At 47.4% G+C, this 26,919-nt stretch overlaps 1 protein-coding gene across 1 annotated transcript in view; it reads left to right on the plus strand.

Moving 5' to 3' along the window:
• CLSTN2 (calsyntenin 2) overlaps window positions 1–26,238 on the plus strand; it is a 580,228-nt gene extending 553,990 nt beyond the window's left edge. Inside the window, exons 10-17 of the mRNA XM_045539303.1 lie at window positions 7,847–8,013; window positions 15,913–16,061; window positions 17,988–18,205; window positions 21,581–21,751; window positions 22,273–22,418; window positions 22,545–22,668; window positions 23,431–23,615; window positions 25,536–26,238. Of these exons, the coding sequence (XP_045395259.1) occupies window positions 7,847–8,013; window positions 15,913–16,061; window positions 17,988–18,205; window positions 21,581–21,751; window positions 22,273–22,418; window positions 22,545–22,668; window positions 23,431–23,615; window positions 25,536–25,742 (1,367 nt within the window). The 3' untranslated portion in view covers window positions 25,743–26,238. The remainder of the gene's footprint in view (window positions 1–7,846; window positions 8,014–15,912; window positions 16,062–17,987; window positions 18,206–21,580; window positions 21,752–22,272; window positions 22,419–22,544; window positions 22,669–23,430; window positions 23,616–25,535) is intronic.
• The last annotated feature ends 681 nt before the right edge of the window (window positions 26,239–26,919 follow it).

The following is a 26,919-nucleotide window of genomic DNA, read 5'->3' on the forward strand; positions in this document are numbered from 1 at the left end:
CAAAAAGGAATGAGACGGCAGAAATAACCCCTGGGAGTTGCAGTAAACTGTAGCAGATGACCCTCAGGTACAGGGGAATTGGAGCCTCATGTGGTGCTGAGATCTGTTGCACATTTCCAGGTCATTTTCCTGCCAGACACTAGCATTAGCACGGAGACTTGGACTATATGCCATCACTTAATAAGCTTGGCCTAATTTAGTACAAATTTCCCTTAATAAAGTCTGTGTTAAAATTATCCTGCATCCCTAGGGTTTCCGCAGCTGGAAGAAAGAGGCACGTACTAGCATAGTCTGCCTTACATTCAGGTCGCATTTCCCAAGGAGTTCTTCATAACGTTCCAGTCCCACAGGATGCTGCTTCCACAAATAGGCCAAGGTCAAGTTTGGGAAACACAGCATCAATCACCCCCATACCATCACATTAGAGAGTCACAATGCACTTTAGCTTGTTAAAAGCTTTCAAAAGCACTCCAGTAAAGCAATTTGTTTAATGTTACTTACCCTGTGTTTCCCAATCTTATTTAACCATGGAACTTACCCTGTGAAAAAGTGTTCCCGGGACATCTTTTGAGAAACATCCCCCTGGAGTTGTTAATGCAGGTCTCCGTCCTCTACTAGATCGAGAGTTTTCAGGGCGTAAGGGCTGTCTGCGCTGACAGAGCCTCGGCTTCTCTGACTTCCCTGACTTCAGGATCTACAGAAAGTTGATAATTAACATTTGTTGAATTACATACCACTTTGGAGGATGTTTTGACAAAGGTGTGTAGCTCACGGTCTGACATAAACACAGAGATGGCTAATGGGATGTCTCTTAAAAATCAAGAAAAGATTGTTCTAGGCCTGAGTCAATTTGATGGGGAAGTGCATGTGGTTTGAAGATGCAGATGAAATCAGGTTTAAAGTTCAGTGATTCATGTCTGGAAACACAGTATAACCAAGTTATAATTACAACTTTATACCGTACTTTGAAGTTATTAATTAGACAATGTGACGAGGGTCTAAAAGGAAAAGCAGCATCGTTTTAGCATCTCTGGGAGACACATGGCAGGAGGGAGGAAAAGACCACTGAAAAGAGGGACGGAGAAAACTCACCTGACGCGTCTCATCCCGGGGTTCCTTGGCACCTTGCTACACGGTGACTAGCTGCCATGTCGGAGTTGGTGTGCACCAGGCACGGTGCTGGGTTACACATGCCAGGTAACTTTAGTCCTCACAGCAACCCAAAGGCATAAACATGATCCCTAGTTTGCTGATGAGGAAACTGGTACTCAGAGAAGACAAGTGCCTTGCTGCAGGTCACACAGAGCCTGGCCTTGAATGCAGGTCTGTGCCACCAGAGCCCTCACCCGCAAGCATGCTGCCGGACCACCACAGCCAAGCAAGGAAGACCAGAGGACTCTGGAATCTGGGGTCGTCTGCCCAAACTCCCTTGGCATTTTCCCAAGATTGGACAAAGTCAGCTGATGCCTAAAGATAACTACAGGCCCATCAGACATCACGGGTTAGTTGGAGGAGGGCTGAATTTGGAGTCAGTAGAGGAGAATTCCAGAACCTTCCTAGTGTTGCTTATCTACTCTGGGTCTTTGAAGACAGCACCTTCCTCAGGCCCTCAATTCATCTGGAAAATAAAGACGATATTCTGGGTTACATATGAGAGCCCTTCCCACTCCATGAATTTAGGTCCCCAACCTCAGAGAGCTGACATTTAGAGTGATCCCTAAGTTGTATGTTTTGCTCACTGTTATGTCATATAAATGTTTGCTAGAAGGGCTGGAGAGATGGAGTCATAAAAATGAAAGGGTTGAGAAAGCCTGCTGAGAGTGCCATGGCCAGCCATGACGACAGCTCATCTGTCTCCACAAGTCGCCTGCAGCCTATAGCTACACGAACATCCCCTGGGACCGTGTGGACAGAGTTTTAAAGCTGCAGCTTATGGGGGTCTATTACACACTTCACTTAGTCTTTGTGCTCCATGAGTGTCTCCATCACTGAAATGAGGAAATGAGAGAAAGCGAGATTTCAGATGTTCTCATCATTTGCATTGCTCCAAATTGATATCTGAGCATCTGTGAAATTGTGTTCATCAAGGGGCGTCCCCAAGAACCAGCCATGCGCAGAGCAGCATCCAACTCAAGCAAGAGGGTATGCGGCCCCCACTCCTTTCCATGTGCTCCTCAGACTAAATAGCTGTGGGAATGACAGCAGGAAAGCCCAGCAGCATCCTGAACACACTCTGCACAGAGAGGAGACTCAGTATGTTCACACTACATATATCTTTACCCTCAAAATATACTTAGAGGAAAGTGGACATTGCTGATTCGAGCTGTGTTTACAGTGAGTGAGCCCCACCTCTCAGATGTGGGGAGCTGGTGGGATGTAGATGCAGCTCTCCACTCCCAATGCAAACTCTGACTCAGAATGAGACAGGCTTCATTAAATTATGTTTGCCAAACACAACTGAATCTTAGGCATCGCTGTTTTCCAGCACACTTAACAGCAGTCACTGAGAGTTGCTGCTGAAGCCATTCCACATCCACGGATCCCAGTATAATTAATCTTTCCCCCATCCTCTCACATTGAGTCAGTCCCAGCCCACCCGCTTCTATGAAAGCCCCCTAGAACCTCCCAGCCACATCTCTGTGCCTGGCATGCAGGCCAAAGGCTGGGAGCAAGCTAGACCTGAGCTCAAATCCTGGTTTCACTCATTTCTGGTTCTGTGGCTTTGGTCAAGTTATCTAACTTTGAAACCCTCTTCTGTAAAAGGAATTGTAAGTGTAGCAGGTAAGAATCTCCATTCGCAAAGAAAAAAATGTTCACATCCATCCTTGTTTCATTTCAAGCTCCCTTTCCCCCCGAGTGGATGAGATTTAACCTCTGCTAAGTTACAATTGCCCCATTTCCTTAGGATGCTAGAGTGTTGGTGGGGGCCTCCAGGCACCTTTCCAGGTAGGTGTCCACTGAAATGGTGCTCACTGCTCTGATCCTCAGTAACTGATGGCCCTTCAGAGCTGGCAGCTGTCGTGGTATTGCCTGGCCTTAGTTAGGGCCACACAAATATCTCTGCCATTTCTCATGCTCTCTCTGTGGGAACGTCCACAGCCCATCTGCCCAGCTGCACCAGGTTAGCATCGTCTATTGGCATCACACACCCCTGCCAGGGCTCAGCCCAGGAAGCAGGCTTCCGGTGCCTTCACTCTGCGCCTCTGCTGTCTGACCTCCCTCCGCCTCCTCCCTGCCACCCCCGCCCCACCCCTGTGTCTGGAATATCATTTCCAGCTCTGGGGGAAGCCAGGTTAACTTCCTCTATTTTCCCTCAAAGGTTGATCTGTACCTAGATCTTCCCCACCCTCCTAAAAGTTTAGGTTTCTGGAAGCTACACCAGGACAGAGACTTAGCTCCAGGCTCCTTCTACCCCTCTCCTGGCCACACCTCTCCCTATGGCAATTGAGCTCAAATCCAGGAGCATTAATATGGGAGAAACACCAGGAAAATAAAAAGAACAGAGGCTAAGACTTCAAAAATACCATTCCTCTCTTAAGAATGTTTCAAGGACCTAATAAATGACGGTTATTTTTTTCCTCATCCCTGTTGGACACATTGTCTACATCACTTGTTTGGAAATTAATCATGTACCACCTTAGAATATCTATTATACTGACAGTTTACTCCTATATTTTTATTTTACTTTCACAGTGTCTATACTTTATTCTCCAACTAAATTTAAGTTCCTGAAGAACACGGTCCGTATCTTAAATTAACTGAATCTAACAGAAGGCTAAGCACATAGAAACAACTTTAAAAATAGAAATCCAAAATCATGTTTGCACACATCTAAGGAAGGTTCTTTATGGACAAAATCAGATTATTTTGTTTCTTAAAATGATTCACAAGCACGTTTATGTCTAAATGCGAACTAACAGGAGCTGTGTGGTTCACGCAGACAGCCTGGATATTAAAAAGAAAGAGATTTCCAATGCATCTATTATTTTTTAAAATCCTATATCACAACTGTCCCTGAGTGTAAATACATTTCAAATTTTATGCTGGTCTCCTATTGCAAAATGCTAATTGAATCAATTTCCTGGGGCCTCGTCACTAATAAATAGAATGCATCACAGATCTGGAATTCTTGAGTCAAAAACATAGGACATGAGTGTATTTTGCTGAGGAAAATAATAGCACATAGGACAATGTCTTTGCATCCAAGAGAGTCCCCAAGTTTGGCCTTTGAGGCTAAAGCTACCGAGTGAAGAGCTGAGGGGCTGGAGGATGGATCCCAGTGGGCTTCCTCTCAGCCTCACTCTGGACCAGGCTGACCAGCACCACCAGGACACCCCAGCTTGTCCTGAGTATGGATAGACGTCCTCACACTGTAGGGACACATTTTACCACTTTCTGCTGGTGTGGCCTTAGGCCACTTCCCCCTCTAAGCCTAAGTTTACTCATCTGTAACTATAGAATGAGTATCTACCTCCCAGAGATTTTATGAAGACTCAATGAGATGATGTATGTTGAGGATGTCACACCATGTTGGGGACATATTTCATGTCTAGTAAATGATAGCTCTTGTTGGATCTGCTGCTCCAAGGAGAGGAAGAGGCAGGGAAGAGATGACCAGCTGGATGCCGGGAGAGTAGCAGCTCGGCCATTCACACCCAGGCTCACACCCTGCTCCTTTGCAGGTCAACAGAGACGTCCCTTTGCTGGGGCAGGAACATGCTAATGGACTGGAGGAGCACTTTATCCATGGGGGCTTTGAGGATCTAGATTAGAAGGCTCCAGTTAGCTCCCCCATACCCAGGGGCCATCTGAGGCCATTCCTCAAGGCCAAATCTTTTTAGAGTTTCCCATGAACTGAGTACTTCAAAAGAAACTTCTCTTTTCACTTCCAAAGTCTTGGGTGGCAAGTGACAATATCGTGGGTCAAAATGGCTCAAGCGGGGCAGATAGACGAGCGGCTCCCCTAGCTGAGGATGCCACAAGGCAGAGCAGGGAGGGCTCCTCTTAGGGCTCTGCGCAGCCTTGCTGGGACTCTCCTGGTGCTGCCTCGTCCGTACAGTGCCTGTGTTGTCCCCAGTCTGCTGGCAAGATGGCTGCAGCAGCCACCTTCCCTCTTCACACAACAGTCTCCAAGGGAAGAGAGCAAGAGTTGGCTCCAGAAACTTTTGGAAGAGAAAAATGGAAGCCGTTTTTTTTTTTTTTTTTTTTTTTGCAGAGGCTTGCAGTCAACTTCTCCCTTCATGATACTGGCCTAAATTTAGTTTCATAATTATTCCTAGACCAATCCCTATGGCGTACTGAATGCCAGGTGCAGATTTGCTTCGTCCTGGTTCCCAGGTCCACCCCTGAATAAGTCACTGGTGCAATAGGGGTGGGATAACCTAATTAGCTTAAATTAAAGAGTATTGATCCTGGAGCTCAAGTCAACCCCCCAAACCTCAGGGCTGCCTTTGCAAGAGGGAAGGAGGGAGATGGATATTGGAAAGACAACCACAATTCCCACCCCCTGCTGGTATTCAACTCCTTCTCCTTCAATTCAGCAAGTAATTATAAAATGTCTGCTGCGTGCCAGGCAGGGTGCAGGATGCCGGGGGACAGCAAGAGGCCCAGTGTCGTTGAGAGGAATAAATGAGCTGACTTAGGCCAAGTGCCTATTGCAGCACTCAGGATTGTCTTCCTTAAAATGAATAATGCATGAGTGATCCCTGCCATCCAGGAAAGAGAAACTCAAACCAATAAATTACAGCAGTGTGAGCAGAGGGGCAAGAGTAAGCCTGCGGGCGGCACGAAGGAGAGAGATCACAAGAGGAGCGTGCAAGAGGCCCAAGCGTAAGAAGCTTATAGCCTGCTGCTTCTTAACCTTGACTTCACATTTGATTCACCTGAGCAGCTTTTAAAACTCACCATACCAATTAGGTCAGAATCCCAGGGGGTAAGACCCAGCACCGGGCTTCATTTTGTCTTTTTAAAGATCTCCAGATGATTAAACTGTGTAGTTAAGGCTGAGAACCACCATTTAAGGCTATCGAGGCCATAAAACACACACATGTAAACCATTAGCTAACAAAGCCAGGTGGTGAGGGGCATGTTAAAATGGACCGTCAGTGCTCGGAGGCTCAGGGCAATTAGCAGGCCTGGTCGGCAGCGGCTTAGGGAGGGTTTCCATGAGCAGCAGAGGACAGGGGCTTATGGGTCCTTGAACTGTGATATTTGCCTGTTCTGAGCAATTTGGGGGCGGTGTCTCAGTATGAGGAGGAACAGGTGTAAGCAAAGGTATGTGGGCAAACATGGAAGGTGTATCCGTCTGGATCTAATCAGGGGAGAGAAACCACACAGTAATTTCAGCAGAAAAATATAAACAATTATTAACTGTAACAGGAGACTGGAGTAACCAAGGGTTAGTGAGAAGTAAATAGAACTCTAAAGAACATGGGAATAGCTTGTATCAGAAGCGTCCACTACCCCAGGGCTGAGATACAGAACCCAAGGGAGAGCCTGTCTGCCCCAAGCTGCGGGGCAGACCTTGTTGGCACAGCATGGCTCACAGAATAGCAGAAAGGTCCTGTGGTGTCCCTGGTTGGAAATCTGCCCTCCAGGGAGCTGGGGATGCCATTCACAGGGAGGCATCTCACTGAGCACACTCTGCCGCCAAACCCCTGGCAGCACAGAGTTCCGGGGAGCTCGCTGGCAGGCACTACAGCAGCCAGGCACTGGGGAAGCTGCAGGAGCTGCGGAGAGAGCCCAGGAGAACCTGGAGGCAAAGCCCAGAAGTGTGTCCTATGAGCAAACAGGGACCCAGAGAGCTTGTGAAACCTCAGGGAACTAGAAAAACTGGAGTTCCGTCCAGGTCCAACTTTCCCAAGCATTCTGCCTCCTCTCTGCACAGACAGTAGTACTCGATCCAGGTTGCTCAGAGATGGAAGGGGCCTGCGCTCAGGGAAGTCAGTGGGGAAAGCCCCTGGAGGAGGTGAGGCTTCAGATGGACCTCAGAGAGGGCCTGATTTGGAAAATGAGGGACAAAGGGGGAGGGAGTGGCTTTCCGGCTGGCTTTGCAACATGAGCACTTTGAACACTTGCACATGGGTACGAGTGGACCCACTCTCCCGTGGGACTCAGCACAGCCAGTAGAGAGAACAGTAGAAAATAGGAAGCAGGTGATGAGAGGAAAGTCAAAGATAGAATCAGGAAAGCCTTTTACATGCCAAAGGCTTTGAATTTGAGCAGGTGTGAAATCAACACATTGAGAGAAAGCCAGAGCCCATAAATGTAGTGTTTCTAGGATTCCTCGATTACATGCCAAGCTCTCAGTGGAATGCAGGCAAGCAAATGCCAGCTCTGGAGTCAGACAGACCAGAACGAGAGCACCAGCTTCGGTGTTTAGCTAAGTGTCCTGGGGCAAGTACCTTAACCATTCTGAGTCTCAGGGCTCTTCACCTGTGGGTTGGAAGCAATGATACCTTCCGTGTAGGCTCGTTCAAACGAAGTCCCTGGCAGAGAGACTAGCACACAGCAGAACTTTAATCAATGATAGCTTCCTTCTCCCTCCTGTGTTTACTCTGCAGACCCCTCCTGTCTCCTAAGACACATGCCCCTGAAAGTAACTTTTAAAATTCAGAAATGCTAGGATTCCTCAATCTGGTGCATCCAGGCAGTTCCAGGGTGGTAGCAGCATATAACATCCCCTTGTTGAGGTTCTGCCTCCTGTACTCATCGGCCAGAAGGAAAAGCTCAGGATCAGGGGAAACCCAGTCAAGGTATCTTTGGCTCCATGGCCAGACAGTGCCTTGAGGTGGTGTTTCCTACTCAGGCTCCACAGGGCAAATGACCATGCTGCTTTCTCTTTCAGGAGGAGAAGTCACCAAACCTCGATTTGCTCAGTTCTTCCATGGTAGCCTGGCCAGTCTCACCATCCGCCCTGGAAAAATGGAAAGCCAGAAGGTGATATCCTGCCTGCAGGCCTGCAAGGAAGGGCTGGATATTAATTCCTTGGAAAGCCTTGGCCAAGGAATAAAGGTAAGGAAGTAGCTGGCGTTACCCCCGACAAGACATTGATTTATGAGGCCGAGGCTGCCCCGTGCCAGCACACACCAGGAAATAGAGTTTCCTCTAATGTTGCCCAGAAATGGCAAAGGTGCTGCCATGGGGAGAGATTAGGGACTGTGACTGCCACAGTGGGCTTCTGCTGCCGGCTCCCGAACCTCCCAGATCAGGCCCTGTGTGTAATCGGTCCACTACACAAAGTAGGCCTGTGTGCAAGGTTTATCTGGAGGAAGCTGTTATATTTCATTTATTTGTGGGTTGGTTGGTTGCTTTGTTATTTATTTGCCTAAAGGAACTGAAGCATGCAAGGATGCATTTCAAAAGCATAAAATATAAATAAAAGTTAGGACCCTGTAAAATACAAATTAGAAAGGAAGGTGGAAACTGGGTAAGGTGGAACTAGAAAGCAGACACGGAGGTCATTGTGTCCTACATTATTACACTGAGACACAGATTAGGCTCCGAACAATCTGTGGCAGTCAAAAGAAATATGAACAGATTCATGATTTTTATTGTTTGTACAAAATAAAAATATTGAAGTGATCTAAGAGCATCAAAGGTACATTCTGAGAAAAGCCCTCCTGAAGGGAGCAGGGAAGGAGGTGACTGACTATGGCCTCAGCAAGCACCTCCCTGACAAGCAGGTGACTTTCCAGCCTCACCTGGACCTCAGGAGCATGTGCCAGCACTGACAGGCCAGCCTCAATGAAGAGCAGAGTCAAGATTGTCACAGCCCCCACACAATCATAAGGGACCCCGTGTGAGAAGGAAGCCCCTCAGCCTGCTCTCTGGAAGTCAGGAAGTCCCACCCTCTGCCTCCTGGTACCCGGCAAGCCCTCGCAGCTATGAGGCTTTCCCTCCTTGGCCATTTCCCCAGGAATGAGACTAAAGCAGAGGTTTCCCAGCTCACCTCCCATCCCCAAACCAGTTTCTCCCGGGGAGCCACGCCCTCCCTGCCCTGGGCCTGCCTCTTCTGGACACGGAGTCACCCACCCAACAGAAATCCCCCCGTCAGTGGCCTACTGCTGGCAGGGCTCTGACACTGGGTGGCCTCAGAGGGGCTGGTGGTCTGAGCACATCATGGTGTTCTTTAAATCAAAGTCGTTTCCGTAAGCATTCTGAGGACACTCAACTATTCAGTTCTGGGCGGGGTCCTTGGATACAAAAAGGAATGTTCTGAGCTTACGGTCTTCAAGGAATTCAATGGCCCAAGTGGACATTTACATTCCAGTTGATGACTGCTACAAAGATTATGAACACTAACATTTACTCAGGGCCTCCCAAGTGCCAGGCACTGTTCGTTCTAAATGCTTTCTCCATATTAAGCCCCAGAACACCCCCATGACAAAGGTACCATGAATATTGCCATTTTGCATATAAGTTGAAGACCAAAGGGGAAAGGAAACTTGCCTAAAATTCCAGAGTCAGTGATAAGCAGTCAGAAACTGTACCCAGGCAGTCCCACTTCAGAGCTCTGGAAGCTGGGGGAATGGCAGTCAGGGAAGGCTCCTTAAAGGAGGCAAAGCCCGAACAAAAAGTTCAAGATAGGTAGGAATTCACCAGGAAAAAGGCAGCAGTAGAGGGCTATAGGAAAGCAGGCAGTCATTCCAGGCAGATCCACGAGTGAGCGTGATGAGAGAGGACTGAGGAACTGCACAGCATGCACCAGAACTTAGCCCGTGTTACAAGTGCCGAGTTCCAGGAGGAAAAGGGTGGAACGCATGACCAGAGAGGTAGGCAGAGGCCACATCAGGAGGCCTGTCAGCCACATTTAGGTGTTTACATTTTTTTTTTCTGTCAACAAAGGAAAGTCATTGAAGGCAAGGGAGCATGAGCTTGGCAGACGTGGGGTTTGGGATGCTCACTCTGGAAAGTGGGTCAGAGAGAGAGGAAGGGAGGAATATAAAAGTCAGGGCAAGACTGACGTTCCAGACATTGTTTAACATGGATTAGATACACACACACACACACACACACACACACACACACACACACACACACACACACACACACAGATGCTCTGTCGTGGGAGGAAGCTCAGGAGATAGGCTCTTATTGGAAAGGCCAGCCTTGACCTACTGTTTGTTGTTTCCTTAGGGTTTTGCCAACCCAGTGATACAAAAATCTATCCTTCTACCTTCCCCTATTTTTCTGATTCTAAGTTTACTCCCTGCCTCTGAGTGAATTTTCTCTGCTCCGAACCATCCCAGGAGGCCAGAGTTTCAGGGTTCCAGGCACTACAGAGTGAAAAACCAAAGATGCTGGACTTGAAAGCCATGTATTTTTACAATTACAAATTAAGAACCATAGCAATTTCTACAGAGTAGTCACGGCCTATGAAAGGAGGAGGTGCTGAAATAAGTGGCACACGAAACCGTGGGGACTTTCTGAGATACACCTGTTCATAACCAAGTCACTGCAAGTGCCCCTTTTCCATCTCTAGGGTGGGGTGGTGAGAACTACAGCACCATGTGAGACGTTAGTAAGACACAATTTACAGAGCACCCACTGGGGTCTATTTTATGTTCATTATCCCTGCTCCTCACAACAAATTAAATGGTATGACCCCATTTCGAAAATAAGGGGACTGGGGCTTGGGGACTTGTTCAAATTAAGTCCATGCTCTTTCCTCCACACCAGCAACTCAGATTATAAAATATTCTTGAAAACTATTTAAACTTACCTGAGCATTGTCTTGGAGGCAAAAAAAAAAAAACTATTTAAGCCAACTTCCTTTCTTCCCTCCCTCCATTTATCCCTCATGTCATTTCTGAATAATGATGATTATTTCCTTTGCCAGTTACTGGCCTCCTCCCACATCTCTGGCTAGCCGAGAGAAGAAGGCCCTCCTGCAATTAAGGAAATTCTCCATCTGCTCACAGGCTCAGCATGGTTCCTTGCTTTACTTGTTTTCCTCTGGAGCATGCATATTTCTGAATATTTCTCCAGTGCCTAGAGTCTTTAAGTGGTTGTGGTGGCTTCTGTCTTATATCCATAAAAGACACTGTGCAATAGCCACATTCCTGAAGAACCTCCTGCTCTAATTTTCATAGCACAATCCCTGCCCATTTGTCTTCTCCATCGGGTGGAAGAGCAGGAAAGAGCAGGAACTTTGGAACAAGGCACTCCTAGGTTCAAATCATAATACCAACATTTACTAGTGAGGTAACCTTGGGCAAGGCATTTTAATCCTTTAAGCTCCAACATCTCATGTGTAAAATGGACTTTGTATTATTTATCTTGTAGTGATATAGGAATTGAATTTTATATGTATCCCCCTAGCAAACCTAGTAGACTCTCAACAAATCACTATTCCTTTTGTAAATAAGGAGCCTCTAAACTGACAGATTTTCATCTGGCCCAGCCCAGAGAGACTGGCAAATGTCTCAGGGGATGGCAAAGTACCTGGAGAGCCATAGCCAACCTGCCTTCAAAGGACAGGCCAGGGACTTGAGCAGGGACTTCACTGACGGTCCAGCCTGCTAGGGGGCTGGAGACACAGGTCAAGCCTCTAGGAGAGATGACCATTCTGCAAGGGCCATCTGTCTAGCACCTTCTTGGCTCACAGCACAGATTCCCAAGGGAGAGTGAACACTGTCACCCTCAGGGCCCCCACCATGCCACCATCTCCTGCCCCTGTGGAGATGCCAGTACAAATATGTCTCCTGCATAACCAGAGACCCATTCACAGAGCTGAGAATGCTACAGATTAAAAAAATCCCAAAAACCTACATTAGAGGTTTTTATCAATCCTGCAAGAATAATGTTGATGGCTAGACCAATGCCCACCTTCATGCTCTGTGCCAGCCAGACCAGGGTAAACTGGAGATCCAGCACATTCCCTGCCCCATCCTCTCTCCGGGTGGCTGCAATGGGACTGTCCCTCTGCTGCTTGCCGTGGGATGCTGCCAATCCATGCCTCTAGAAGAACCCCTTGATTCTCCCATTCAGCCCCCATGTGAGGCTCAGAGATCAGCCGCCTTTGCAGGCCTTTTCGTCTGCCTCGCGCTTTCCACGTGCTGGCCCCTGAGACAATACTGAGGACAAGTCAGTAGACCTGCCCTCAAGGTGTTCCCAGTCTGCTGGAGGACACAGACAGACAGCAATAGCACCATAAGACTCTGCTATAGGAGGGATGGTGTGGAGCAGGGGGGTCGATAAAGAGGGGAAGAAAAACATTTTGCAACATAAGTGCTGTTTTTAGAAGAATGGCCTTGAATTTTCTCAAGTCTGAAGCACATGACTTGTGGAACCCCTAAGAATTAACCAGGACTCACTAGCGTGGGGCAGCTCCAGAGCTGAGCACCCTAAGCTGGCGAGCCATTCCCCACAAGGCAGACCCCAACCCAGACAATGCCCACAGCGTCAGCTACATGTAGCCTGGGCGCTCCAGGGTCTAGTACCAGGGCGTGGGGCCTGTGGCCAGACATGGCCGCTCAGAGACCCTGCTCTCAGGGCTGGGAAGGAGAGGAGTTGGGTCACAGGGAGAGAATGGTGGCGGCAGGGGCACCACACAAAGACTCAGTGCAGACCTATGGCCATAGTGAGAATTATCATCAAAGCTGTCATATATTGGACACCTCGTAAGTGCCAGAAACTTTATATATACTATGTCAATTAAGCCCCAGACAGGTGGATATTAATTTCCCTATTATTTAAACGAGGAAATCAAGTCCAGAAAGGGAAAGTATATAATTGTAGCATACTATAGTCCATAGTTTGCTTGGCTGTTTGTACTGGAACTGGAACATGACAGTCCACAAAGCCCACGGCCTTTCAAAGATGCCACATCACCTTGGGGCAGTGACAATCAGGACTGGGGAGTGCCGAATTCTTCCTAATGGGCCAAGCTATTACAGTAGCAAATGACTCCAAATCTTGATGGCTTAACACTTAAAAGTTTATTTTTCTCTTACACTCAGTCAGGGGCTTGTGGGGGTGGGGTTTGTGCCCAGAATGCTGCTGTACGTCACTAAAGTAGAGGGACAAAGACCCCGCAGCCTCTCACAGGAGCAGTTCTCCGCCTCAGCCCAGAAGTGCCACGCATCACTTCCTGTCACGTCTCATTGGCCAGAGGTAGTCACATGGCCCTGCCCACTTGGGGCACAAGGCCGCTGGAAAGTGTAGCCCGCAAGGTGTCCAGGAAGGAAAGAACAGGGTTTGGTGATGATTATGAATGACCCTATAGAGCTCAACTGAAAAGGCAAGGGAGAGAAAAATAAAAGTTACTTTGAGAAGTGACAGGATTGAGTAAAATGTAGGCCAGGGCACAACTGGCTCACCCCCCTAGCAGGGGCTTTTGGCACACAAGGGCTGGGTTCTGGGAGTCGGGGACAACAGTCAGAGTCCCTGTGCTCAGTGAGCTCATGGGCGCTGAACTGTAATACTGGTGCTACCATTTCATAAGTGCTATAGGAGAAAGACACCAAAGTCCAGTGGGGACCAAAATGAGAGAAGCCAGGAGGCCTTGAGGAATAGGTAACAATAAAACACTCACATGATAGTCAAGGGAGACAAAGATTGAGCTGTTGGTTAGCTAAGGGACACCATGCAAGGGACTTATGTGGTTCAATGTCATCAATAGTGCTCATGAGACGTCCACTTCCTGTTAGGGCACAGACACAGAACAGACCACCCTTATAGAGACATTCAAGTCCTATCAGGGAAAAGTTAACAGAGATAGATTTTCCCTTAAACCTGAGAAAAGATACACTCAGCCTCCTTCATGGTAAGAAAACTGCAAATTAAAACTACGTGAAGATGGCATTTATTATCTGTCAGATTGGCAAAAATCCCAAAGTCTGGCAGAATACTGAGTTACTGAGGTATTAAGAAAAGAGACACTCTTATACACTGTTGTCAGGAGTGTATCTTGATATAATCCCTAGAAACGGGGAATTTGGCAACATTTATCAAAGGTAAAAGTGCATATGCTCTTTGACCTAACAATTTTGCTTGCGGGGATTTATCCTTCAGGTATATTCACACACTTATGAAATGTTATGCATGCAAGATTGTTTACTCTGGCATTGTCAGTAAAAGATCAGAAATAACCTAAATGTCCACATTAGGAGACTGGTTAAAAAATTACAGTTTATCTATATAATGGAATGCTTTATATCTATTAAAGAATGAGGAAGCTTGTCATGTACTGATACAGAGAGATCTCCAAAATATAAGCTAAGTAAAAAAAGCAAAGTATGATACATTATGTAACAAGATACCTTTGGTATAAGAAAGGAGAAAAATGGAAATCTGTATTTACTGATTATGTATTTATAAGAATGCTTAAGTATAACTGTCAGGATAGGCTAGGTCATGCTACAATACAAATGCTTTAACATCTCAGTGGTTTATACAACAAACTTTATTTATTGCTCAGGTTTCACATCCATTACAGATTGGCTGAAGCTCTGATTCATACCACCCTCGCTGTGAAACCCAGGCTGATGGACTAGCCCCTAAAAGAATTTTGCCAGTTTCATGGCAGAAAGAAAGGAACATGGCAAACCATGAACTGGTTCTTAAATCTTCCATATGGGTGTGAACCAAATAATATTCCTGCCCACATCTCATTGACCAAGCAAGTTACATGACCACTACTGTGTGCAACAGGGCAAAAATGTATATCCTGAAGGAAGGTGTACCATAAATCACATGACCAAGCCTGTTAACAACAGGGCTGGCATGTATAAGCCCCCCACGGGAGGGGGGAGGAAACTAATTATGAACAACAATGCAATTTGCCACTAAGAGATTAATATAATAGTGATTACTTGTGTGATGGGATTGTGGAAACTGGGAGGGTTGGAGATAGGAATAAGATGGACACTTTTCACTTAGCACATATATACATCCGAACATGTGAATATACTAATCAAAAAAGTAAATAATTGTTAAGTCAGGTAGCTACTTAAAACTATAGCTATGTCTCACTCCTGTGCCATGAGCATTCAACATATAATCTGAATCCACAGATATGTTCCTGACATGTTATTGATAGCAATTCCTGATAATTCTTGCTCAGAAGTGTGTCAAGGTCAGTAACTCAGAGGAGTGCAAAGGCAGTTCTCCCTATTCCAGTCAGAGAGGAATAACTGCTGGGGGAACACGGGAGGAGCAAGAGGCTGTATCTACCTTGAGGACCTGGGTGACTCAGTGGGGAGCATTGTAGGCACATGGCCTTCACCAGTATGAGATAGCAGGGACTCAGGGTAGAACAGATAGATAAGCTCAGGGCCACTGGCACATGTATATGCAGCAGGTGAGTAGAACTCATGGACAACCAGACTTTAGCAATAGGAAAGCAAGACAAGGAGTCAGATCTGGGAGAGAGATAAAGCCAATAACTGGAAACTAAGCTTTAAGGTTGGAAACTAAGAAGATGGGGCACGGGCCAGGAAATGGAGTGCAGGATGAGTTTGGGAGCAATTTAAGGCCAAAGACAAGGGCAGCAAAAGGAGCCAAGGCCAAGTTCTGGGCTGTCAGCTGAGGGCCTGAGTAATCTAAGGGCTAGAAGTTGCTGGACCACCAGGGAACACAGAGAATAGGTCACCCCTCGCCACCCCTCGGTGGGCTGCAAGAGGACTGTCACTGGGTTTTCAGAATCCAATCCTGTGGCTTAGGCGGATATTACCAGGAACGACCCCTGGGGAAACCTCACAGGGGAGGGTCCCAAAGCCCTCCAGAGAGTAGCAGGAATCGCTTGAGAAGTTAGAAACAATCATTTGTGCACACAACTGCTTCACCTGCAGATGCTCTGGCCATGCCTGTGGTGGCCTTAGTGGCCCTTTCATTGGAGATGGGGGACTTCCACAGGACTGTGTGCATCACTCATCATTCTCTCCCGTGATACCCACTTCTGTCTTCCAGTATCACTTCAACCCCTCGCAGTCCACGCTGGTGATGGAAGGTGACGATGTTGGGAACATTAACCATGCCCTCCAGAAGGTCTCCTACATCAACTCCAGGCAGTTCCCAACGGCGGGCGTGCGGCGCCTCAAAGTCTCTTCCAAAGTCCAGTGAGTGAACGAGGGTAGCCTGGGGCCCACCTGAGGCAGCAGGGTTGGTCCTTTGGGCCTGTGCCCTTGCAAACCGGATTTGTCATTCCTCAGCTGTCCTCCCCTTCTCTGCTGTCCCTGTGAGGGTGCCTCGATTATCTGTGTTCTTCTTTTGTTTATTTTTTAAGGAAAATGTTCTGTTGTTTTGACATCTCAAATCCACCTTTCTCTGTTATTCTGTATCTGATCTAATGCCTAGAAGGTGCTTCTTCCTATAAATTCTCAGAGAGCTGGGTTTGAAGTGGTCTGATTTAAGGGCTCAGCACCTGGCACATAGTAGGTGCTTGACAAATGTTTATTAAATTGAATTAAGTTAACCAACCCAGCATGGTAGAGTTCCTGAGTATTGTAAATATGCCAGAGAAAGACAGGGCATGGTTCTTGTCCCCAGGGATTAGAGTTAAATTAACGACATGAGATTATTACTAAAGCCTTTGGATAACGCACTTACTATGGAATCACTTCTCAGCCGCAGCAGCCACCTGAGATTGCGACTAGGAGGGGGACTTGAGAAGGGAGGTGGAAGTGGAGCCACATGGCACCTCGAGCCAGGAGAAGGATTCAGAGAGGAACAAGGGTGGGAAAGATGGGTCTGCTGTGGCCTGGGCCAGTTGCCGGATAAAGCCCACGGGTGGCAGTTATGTTCAATAGTTCCAGAGCAATGGAGGGGCTACTCCCACCCCTGGAGGCCTGGGGGTAGGGAGCAGGCACCCCAATTTAGCACCACATTAGAGTGAAGATGAGGGACCAGATGGGACAGTGTCCAGCTCCAGACCAGGCTTCTGTAAACTAGTGAGGGGAGGAGAGCGCCCTGGGGTTGGCACGGCAGACGCAGGAGAAACTTGGAGCAGGAGCCCAGCACAGCTCCCCCATCTCACCCACCCCACAGAAGAGGCTGGAGTGCTCTGCACAGGATCCACCCAGACTACGTCTCCCCCAGGAACTTTCCCAAGGTGTGCAAGGTGACTGCTGCCACCAGCTGGAGCCCACCCAGCATCCCCAGAGCATGTCTCTGGCCCCACCCCACCCCCAATTTAGCCTACATTTTTAGCTTAGATGACCAGCAGAGTGCCAGTGACACACATGTCCCCAGTAAGGTCTGATGAGAAGGTCAGATCAAGTAACATTTACTGAGCTGAAACCATGATGGTCAGCTTCTTTTCTATACATTGTCTGCATTCAAACCTTATTGCTGTGGGGCAGTCATTGTCATCCTGTTGTATAGATGAAGAAACTGAGGTTCACAGGAGTCAAGAGCCTTGTCCATGGTCACCCAGCCCAAGCATGGCAGAGCCAGGCCATGGATTCTTGTCTGTCTAACTTGCCAGGCCTTGTTCTTGTTTTCACAGCATTTCTGCCTCCCAGATATTTTTGAAGCAATGTGTTAGGAAAAAGGAGGGTGCTTACAATAGCACTCTGCTCCCACACCTAGAAAACGTGTAATTCTGTGATGTTCTTTGTAGAGACATAACATATATGCTGAGGTAGGAGAGTTTAGCCCTGGGGTCTCAATTAGTAAGATGGCTGTAACCAACCAGTCAGACAACAATTTGCTTACCAAATACCAGTGCACATAATAAGCAGTTGCTATTTAATTAAGGTTGCCATTGATTACTTTGTTAAAGGATGATGACAGGTTTAATGGTTACTTGTTGCTCATATAGAAAATTCCCATTTCTCCCAGGAGCCAATCTTTTAGGTCCCTAGATCACTAGTAGTTTCGATTATAATGTGGCTTTAAATTTGAATGTCTGTTGACATCCTCAGAGACTCCTAGGTGGTCAGAATGTCATGTCAAGGACTAGAAGTAGCAACTCCTTGTCCGTGACTGTGATGGATGGTTTAATCGTTTGCTCATCAGTGCCATGACTGAAGCTGTTTTCCCAGGTGCTTTGGGGAAGACGTGTGCATCAGCATCCCTGACATAGATGCCTATGTGATGGTCCTGCAGGCCATCGAGCCCAGGATCACCCTCCGGGGCACAGACAGCTTCTGGAGACCTGCCGCCCAGTTTGAAAGTGCCAGAGGAGTGGTCCTCTTCCCCGACATCAAGATCGTGAGCACCTTCACCAAAGCCGAGGCCCCTGGGGATGTGAAAACCACAGGTACAGGTGCATTTGGGGTTGTGGGGAAGGTGGGCCTTAATTTTTTACAGCCACATAAAATCATCCTTCAGGACAGCAGCATTGTTCACCATGGCAGGGTAATGCACAATAATAAAACAAACAACAAACAAAGGCAGAAACAACCCAAATGAACAACAGGAGGGGAATTAATGGTTTAGCAACTTACAAGTGATGGGAGGTTGGGAGGAAGGCATTTGTGCTAAATGATAAGTGAAAAAAAGCAAGATGCAAAATTACATAGTATGCACACATAGAATGATCTCAAAACAGTACGTAGAAAAATGCCAAGAAGAACACACACCTAAGGCTAACAGTGCTGTTCTCTGAGAAGCTCGGTGAGAGCCAAGTCGTTTCTGCTTCCCTTTTCTTTTCTACAACTGCAGAAATGTACTATAGTGAGCATGTATATTCCGATAACCAAGAAAAGCTAAAGATGCAAAAATAAAAAATACAGCTGTATCTTCTTATAATATTAACCATTAGGTCTCACTTAGCAATATTACTGTAAGCTTTCAGGACACTTTCTAGTTATTTCCAACAGTTCCATTATTGGGAAGGTTCCTCTGTGAAAGTAGAGTAATTTGAATTATCTGCCAGGGAGTCATACTTAGTTGCACTGAAAGCTATAGTATATGCTGGGGAGAGGAGAAGGGAAGGAAGGAAACAGGGAAAGGAGGGAGAGAGCCAAGGAGAAAAACCTTCTTTTTGTTACTCAGAGGGGCTCAGGTCTTTAGGGAAAATATGCCTTTGAGAACTGTCCTTTGTTTCCTTATCCAAGAGAAAGCTTTCAACTCTCCCCTGCCCCTCCAAAAGCCTCTGCTAATGATGTGCTGGTGTCACTGGGCCTGAGTCCCTGAGGAGCTGCTTCTATAATAATCCTAATTACCCACTGCCTTAAACCGCCCTGATCCCTAGTGTATGGGGTGCTCAAGAGACAGCCCTTCTTAGCTCATAAAAATAGATGGTGTTTTACCACCTGTCCAGGCAGGATAGTTACCTAGTTACAGACCAAGGTGCATTAGATTGTGTGATCTTCCCTTTTCCTCTGTCCTCATTTGTGTCTAAAATCAGACAGAACTAAGAAGGGCCTCTGACCTCGGTGGTTGCAGGCCGTAACCAAGAGCATCCCGATTTGCTGGGTCTGACACCAGCATACAGGCAATGTAGAAAAAGCAATTATCTGGGAACACATTTCACCTTCTGTTTATGAGAGGTGCATGCAGAGCACATAGCCAAATGCCCGATGGCTATTATTAGTAGTTTTAAATTTTTACTTTTATTGTTATTAGAATAATCATTGTTATGAGTCTCTTAAACACGCAGGGCAATGGCATTTGCCACCAGGCCTCAGCGACCAGCTCTAGCATCATCTTCTGCCCCTGTTGACTCGCTCTTTGTGCTGTCTCAGCACCAAAGATGGGGATCTCCCTCCCTCACACACACACACACACACACACACACACACACACACACACACCCCTCTCATTCACACGTGGTATTAGTTCACACCTTTGCTCTGCTTTCTGGCTACAAGGTCCCTTCCCTCCCCAACATCTTGATTGCTGGCAAACACCTCTACCTTCGACACCCCCCCAGAAGTCTCTCCCCACCCCCACCCTGATGCTGCCAGCTGCTGGGGCATCCCCCAAGCACACAACACTTTTTGGCTCCTAATAGTGATTATCTGTTTATTAAACCAGACCAAGAGATCCCCAGGGGCTCAACCATGGCTGATTTGCCTCTGAGTCCCTGAACCCAGCACAGTCCCTTCAGCACAGCGGGAAGCAAGGGAACTGCAGATGGGAGATGGCACCCTCCATGAGAGAGGGAAAGTGGCAGCTCTCACTCAGCCACGTCGGGAGGTAGGAACAGGATGACAGGGCCCGCCTGACAAGAACCCGGCAAAAAAGGCCCCAGAAACTGTGAGAAGGCCCTTTGAAACAGAGGTATACACCATTGTTGATGATCTACGTTGTCCCAAGTGTATGTCGTTGTGCTTTTAGCTTTTACTGATAATACACGAAACCATTGTGGTTGGTAAGCATTTAAAAATAAAGCATAAAAAATTATCTATAATAATATGTATCTAATGAGCGCAGAAAATATTTTAGTATCACTAAAAATTAAACAAAAATAATTATTTAAAATAACTGTCTCATCTTTAATGAATCCTTTTTTAAAATTCTATTTTAATAAATGTTTTATAATGCACAAAATATATTTAGTGCACATTATAAATAAGTAAATATACTTATTTTAATGATCTCTGTTCACAAATTTTTTAATAAAGGGGTTCAAGAGCAACAACATTTGAAGACCACTATCCCGGAAGTTAGGTGTTTCTAAACTATGAGACCAAAAAGACATGGTTTCTACCCTGGCTCCTCCCCTTACTCTGTCACCTTGGGCAATTCACCCTACCCCTTTCACCCTCTAGTTCCCCATCAGTGAGATGGGGGTAATAATAGCACCTTCTTTAATGTCTGTCTATTAGGATTACATTTACACAGTGCCTGGCACATAGCACACACTTCATAAATACCAATCACCTTGATGTTAAGATAGGATTTTAATTTAGGCCTGCCAAACTCTGTCCAGCCTTCAAATACTCAGACATTTCTTTGGGAAATTTGGAGTCATAAAATCAGGCAAAGTTAACTTGACTGACCAACTTGCTAATGTCCACACCTGGAAGCACTTTAATTAATTAGTTATGTTAACTTAATTAATTTACCAATTATTAATTGTTGGTTATGTTGACTTCATTGGTTATTAATTAATTAATGACCCAGCTGCATTTGAACAGTGTGTAGTGATAACTGCTCCATGCCAGCACCTGCATTAGACACTAAGGATTCAGTCATAAAAAGACAGTGCTTCTGCCCTTGAGAACCTCAGAGTCCAGTGAGGGAGACAGATAGACACACTATGGCCCCATGGTGAAAGTCTCAAGAGCATCATGATGGAGAACCACTCATCTCTTCCCAAAATGAAAGCTGTTGCTTATTGAGCACTACAGTGTGTTTAATCCTCTCAAGACCCTTGCCCTCTTTACAGATGAGGAAACTGAGTGGTAGGTAGTTCTCCTAACACCGTGCAGCTTCTCAGTAGCAGAGCTGGTATTCAAATTTGCATTTTGACTATAGTATCCATGCTCTTCCCATTGATTCATGCCATCCAACTTTAGGGCTGCCTGGACATCTGAGTAGTAGATGTGGTCTTTGGGATTGCACAGCCTTTTCTCCTGACCCAAGCTTAACCTGGGGTAATAACAGAAGAGGAAGATGGTGAGCAAGGGCCATTGTCTGAGCTGTTCCTCATGCCTGTGTTTCCCATGCATCTGTCTTCCCACAGCCCCCAAATCAGCAGTCTTAGAAGAAATGCTTCACAACTTAGATTTCTGTGACATTTTGGTACTCGGAGGAGACCTGGACCCAAGGCAGGAGTGCTTAGAGCTCAACCACAGTGAGCTCCACCAACGACACCTGGATGCTACTAATTCTACTGCAGGCTACTCCATCTATGGTAAGGCCACGCTCAGCCCCCTCTGCCCCAGTGGTGTCCTCTCAGAATGTCCTAGTACAGGGAGTCATGGGTGTAATGGCGCCTAGGGAGGTGCGCTGTGAAGGCCCAGGGGTTGGGTGGAGATCCATGACCTCAGAGCACGGATTTCTAAACCCTCCTTTGGTGAGTTACTCCAGCATCTTGGGGACCTGTCCCACATCCCCACTCTTGGGGAAATCTGTAGGAAGCAGGTGGATGCCTTCTCTTATAACATTTGATCTCAGCAAATGTTACAGCAATGTTTGGCAGATGGAGGCTAATCATTCTAGTCAGGGCCCAGTCTATCTGGAAAGCCTGTGGATCAATGTAATTGGCTGTTTAGAACTTCTGCTTCTACATTTTGTCTGCCCAAAACATCTCAAGTTTTTACCCTTGACAAATTTAGGAGACCCACAAGCCCTACCAGCCCCAGCCTATCTCCCCTGTCTTCTCTTTCTCGTCCTCTTCTGCCTTCTGCTGATGAGTGTGCTCTCTTGGCACAGGAGTGGGCTCCATGAGCCGCTACGAGCAGGTGCTGCGTCACATCCGCTATCGCAACTGGCGTCCAGCTTCCCTTGAGGCCCGGAGGTTCCGGATCAAGTGCTCAGAACTCAACGGGCGCTACACTAGCAATGAGTTCAACGTGGAGGTGAGTGGGTCCTGCCATTGTTAGGGAAGCCCAGGCTCACCCATTCATTCCCTCATTTATTCAGGAGAACTTCTGCAACTGGCCTACCTGCCACTCCTGGCCAGCAACACTCCCTGCTCTTCCCAGGTCAGCGTCCTCCATGAAGTCAGAGTCTCAGACAAGGAACATGTCAACCACCTTATTGTGCAGCCTCCCTTCCTCCAGTCCGTCCATCATCCTGAGGCCCGGAGTAGCATCCAGCGCAGTTCAGGTAGGCCATCTGAAAGGAGGGGACCGCAGGACATCAGTCACTGTGACTCAGACCACCCAGGAAACAGACAGTTAGGTTGCCGCAGCCATACATGCCCAGAACTGAGGGAGGGAACCCAGCAATAGAGAAGATGTGGGCCCTGCCTCTGAGGCACTCACAGCCTCAATATACAGCCAGTCAAGTAAACAAGAAGATACCCACAACACATAATAGCAGAGGTTGGCACAAAGGGCTGGGGGGAAATTTTGCTAGTCATTTCAGGCCCAAGTCAAAGTCAGGTCCTATATGAAGCTTTCCATGAATGCCTTATATACACTCACACATACACACATGCACAGTATTGCAAAGTCCTCTGCCCACACTTCTGTCTGAGCACTTGCCATACCTAGTTACCATCTGGTGGGCACTTGTGTCTGTTCCTACTAAACTCCACAGTGCCTGGCTCTCAGTGGGTGCTTCCTTCTAATCTGAAGGGAAAAACCAGAGAACTTGCATTTATTGAGCACCTACTCTGTGCCTATGTGGAAACTCATGTAGATTATTTCATTTACTCCTCACAATTACCCATAGGATAGGGATTATTAAGTCAATTATAAAGCTGGTGAAATTAAAGCCCAGGGTAAGGTATTGACTCTCAGAGTTCTGCAGCTGAGAAGTGGTAAGGCAGATTCTGCCCTATGCATGGACGTTTCCTCTACGTTCCATCACAAGAATAGCTAGACCTTTGTTCACCACAGCATGTGGGTTCCTTCCTCGTTCCAGTGGTCCCAAGCATCGCCACGGTGGTCATCATCATCTCTGTGTGCATGCTTGTGTTCGTCGTGGCCATGGGCGTGTACCGGGTCCGGATCGCCCACCAGCACTTCATCCAGGAGGCTGAGGCTGCCAAGGAGGCCGAAATGGATTGGGACGACTCTGCGTTGACCATCACAGTCAACCCCATGGAGGTGATCCTCATGCAGTGCAGGGAGCTCTGGGTGGGGTACTTCTTTTCCCACCCAGCTCAACCCCTCCTATGCCTAAAGCTGGCTGAGGGCCCTTCCTTCTGGAAGCCCTGCCCCAACAGTCCAGCCCCACTGATTCTTCCCATCTCCCAGCTCCTCCGACCCTCTCAACGCAACCACACTTTCCCACAACTGCACCCTCTGATTTAAAATGTATTAATTGCTCTCACCCCACAAACAGAACCAGAACTTTCTTAAAGCAAGCAGCCATATGGTGTCTATCCCTTGTCTCCCCCACAGTATTTAGCTCAGAGCTGACTAACACCCAGTATTGAATTTTTGATTAATTAACAGTGCAAATTAGATGGCTTTGCTCCATACTACCTGAAGAGTTCACTTTAAAGATCAGAATAGATTAAAGCAAAAATACATACAGCAGCAACACCTGCTGTTTATCAAGCCCCCATTATAGCAGACACTGCATAGGGTGCTCTATATATATACCACCTCATTCAATCTTCCAACAACCTGCGAAGTAGGAGCATCATTCTCATTTACCAAAGTAGGAACCAGCTGAGAGAGGAGCAGTAAAGTGCTCAAACTCACACAGCCAGTATTCAAATGTAAGGTTGTCTTAAAGTTCATATCTATCCAGTTGTCCCCCAGAATCCATCCATGAGTGTCCAAGGCCCCTGCTCTGGACATGTGCCTAGCAAGGGCAGCCTCTACACCATGCCCTGCACCCATGGGCACTGGGTGGTGGTAGACGCAGGCTCAGGAAAACAGGGAAGAGCAGGAAGAGTCACCGGGAAATAACCAGGATGATCATCCCAGCCTAGTACCCAGCTCCCCCTCAGCTAGTCTTACGCTCCGATGGCAAAGCCTGTGTGCTGACACGGCTCAGTTTGTCTGAGCATGTGCTATAGGTACAACACTGAACTCACCACTCTGGGGACTCCAGAATTTCCAGTCCCCAAGATGTGAGCCTTGAGTATGGCAAACAAGACCATTCTACCTGGAGCAGTCTGAGGACCAGGCAAAAGTGTGCCTAACAAGGGCTGACCTGGCAATGTCAAGTATCAGGAAATCTTAAGTAGGAAAAGCCTTTGGGGTGGGAATGTTCAGGGAAGATTCCTTAGAGGAGGCTGGTCTAAGGAAGGCCTTGAAGAGTGGGTAGGATTTGGGAGAGGCAAAGGTAGAAGAGAAGATATTCTACAGAGGGATGTAGCCAAGCAAAGACACACCTGCTATGGCCTGGTTCATCAACTCAAAATATAAATCCAGAACTAAGATTTTGCTAGAATCACCAAAAAGCTGGAGGGAGGGTGAATGGGACCAGAAAGGGTAGGGCACAGTTGAGGACACAAGTCAGCCAGTGACGGGGAGGCTTGGAGAGAGAGGACCATGAACTTCATCATTTCAAAAGGAATATTTTTGAAGGGCAGCACATCTGAGTCTTAGCTTAGAAGGCCTTCTGCTCCCAGGGACATGGTATTCTCACCCGGAGAAGGGACACAGGATTAAATGCCAGTGACTCACTGAGAAGCAAACACTTAAGGCTTGGAAGGCCCCATTTAGTTAGGCTCCAGAAATGCCAGAAAAAAGCCTTGGCTGGAGAGGTTCAGTACATGATGGATGGGATTGGCTTAAATGTCCATCCCGTGATTTGCACATGACATTTTACCTTGAGTTCCTGTCTGAGAATTTGCTGCTACCTCAGGCCTTTGTCTTTAACCTTCTAACTTCCTTTTCACCAGAAGTCCTCCCCTCCAGAAAGTCTATCTCTAGACCCAAGAGTTTAGTGTTAAGAGAAGCAATTCCAAGGGACCCTGAACATTTCCTTAATGGAGAGAGAAACACAAGCTCCAAAGTGGCCTCTGCTCAGCCCCTGATGACTATTTCTCTTCTCTCCCTGACATCCAGAAACATGAAGAACCAGGGCGTGGGGAAGATGAGACTGAGGGAGAGGAGGAGGAGGAAGAAGTAGAGGAAGACATAAGCTCCAGCATCAGCGACTCCGATGACAGTGAAGATGAGGAGGAGGAGGAAGTGGTGGGCAGAGGCAGACAGGGGCAGAGTGGAGCCAGGCAAGCCCAGCTGGAGTGGGACGACTCCACCCTCCCTTACTAGTGCCCAGAGGCCTGCTGCCCTGCCTGTGTGTCCCTTTTGTAGACCCCAACCCAATGTATGCCCACGTCCATCACACCTCGCCTCTGATTTCTATGACGGGTCTGGGAAGGCCTTCTCCAGCCTTCTGGAACCAACCCACCCTTATGCCTCAGGCACTCTGTGTGTCCCAGCCATCGGGCAGTTCCAAGGAGCACAGTGTGGTCATCAGTGGGGACTTCAGGGTGGACTTTGTCTTGTAGCCTCCACTTCTTCTGCCCTGGGCTCACCCAGCGTCCTGTCCGCCAGTCTGCAGAGTTCTGCCTTTGCTCTTTTCTGCAGGGGAGAAGGTTTATGTCACCCACTTACCCAGGCTCGGTGTCCCCAAGACCCTTGGGTTCCAACTTACTATGTGTGCACCAGGCTAAATTGTTTCCTCCACATAGACCATCAAGTCCTCCTTACGCTGACTCCAGGTTGCTTTATGCAGGGAAGGTGGTTGAACTTCACACACCTAAGGTCTTAGTGCTTAATACTTTAAAGGAAAGTCCTCGTTGAGGCAGAGTTAAGTTTACAGGGAAAGGCACATGCATCTTCTCTCTGTTTGTCTGTCTGACTCTCTCTCCCCAGTTAGAGAGCCTTTCCCTTTGCTTCTTTGTGAGGCTACATAAGCTTATACGAAAAGTCTGAAACCAAGAATAGGTCCTTGTCCACAAGCAGGGCTGGTCCCCAGCCAAAGCTCTCTGAGCCTGCCTGCCTGGGCAGCAGCTGAGACCCACCGCCATCCTGCCGGGGACACTCACCACACAAAACCACAAGACCCAGGACACATTCCACATGGTACTGTCCCGGGTGACAGCCATGGCAAGCCTACTGCAGGAAGCAGGAAGAAGGGCTGATGAGAAGGCATGCTAGGCTTCATGGCGGGCAGGCTGGGGGTGGCTGGGCTCCCCCAGGACACCAGTAGCCCGAGGTTGGCGAGGTCTCACCACTTAGCCTCATAGTCCCTTATCTCCTATTACACACTGTTGTCCCTCTTGAGAAAATGCACCCTTCTTGGGCGTAGTAGAATACACATGAATCCCACCGAGGCTAAAATGAAAATTTGGAAATTTAGCTGCTAGGAATGGAAAGCATATTTGCAATAATGGCAGCTTCTACTTTCTTGTCTCATAAAAGGAGAAATACTTTGGGCTGAGGG

Source organism: Lemur catta, chromosome 1 (assembly GCF_020740605.2).
Source record: "Lemur catta isolate mLemCat1 chromosome 1, mLemCat1.pri, whole genome shotgun sequence".
Classification (NCBI taxonomy): domain Eukaryota; kingdom Metazoa; phylum Chordata; class Mammalia; order Primates; family Lemuridae; genus Lemur; species Lemur catta.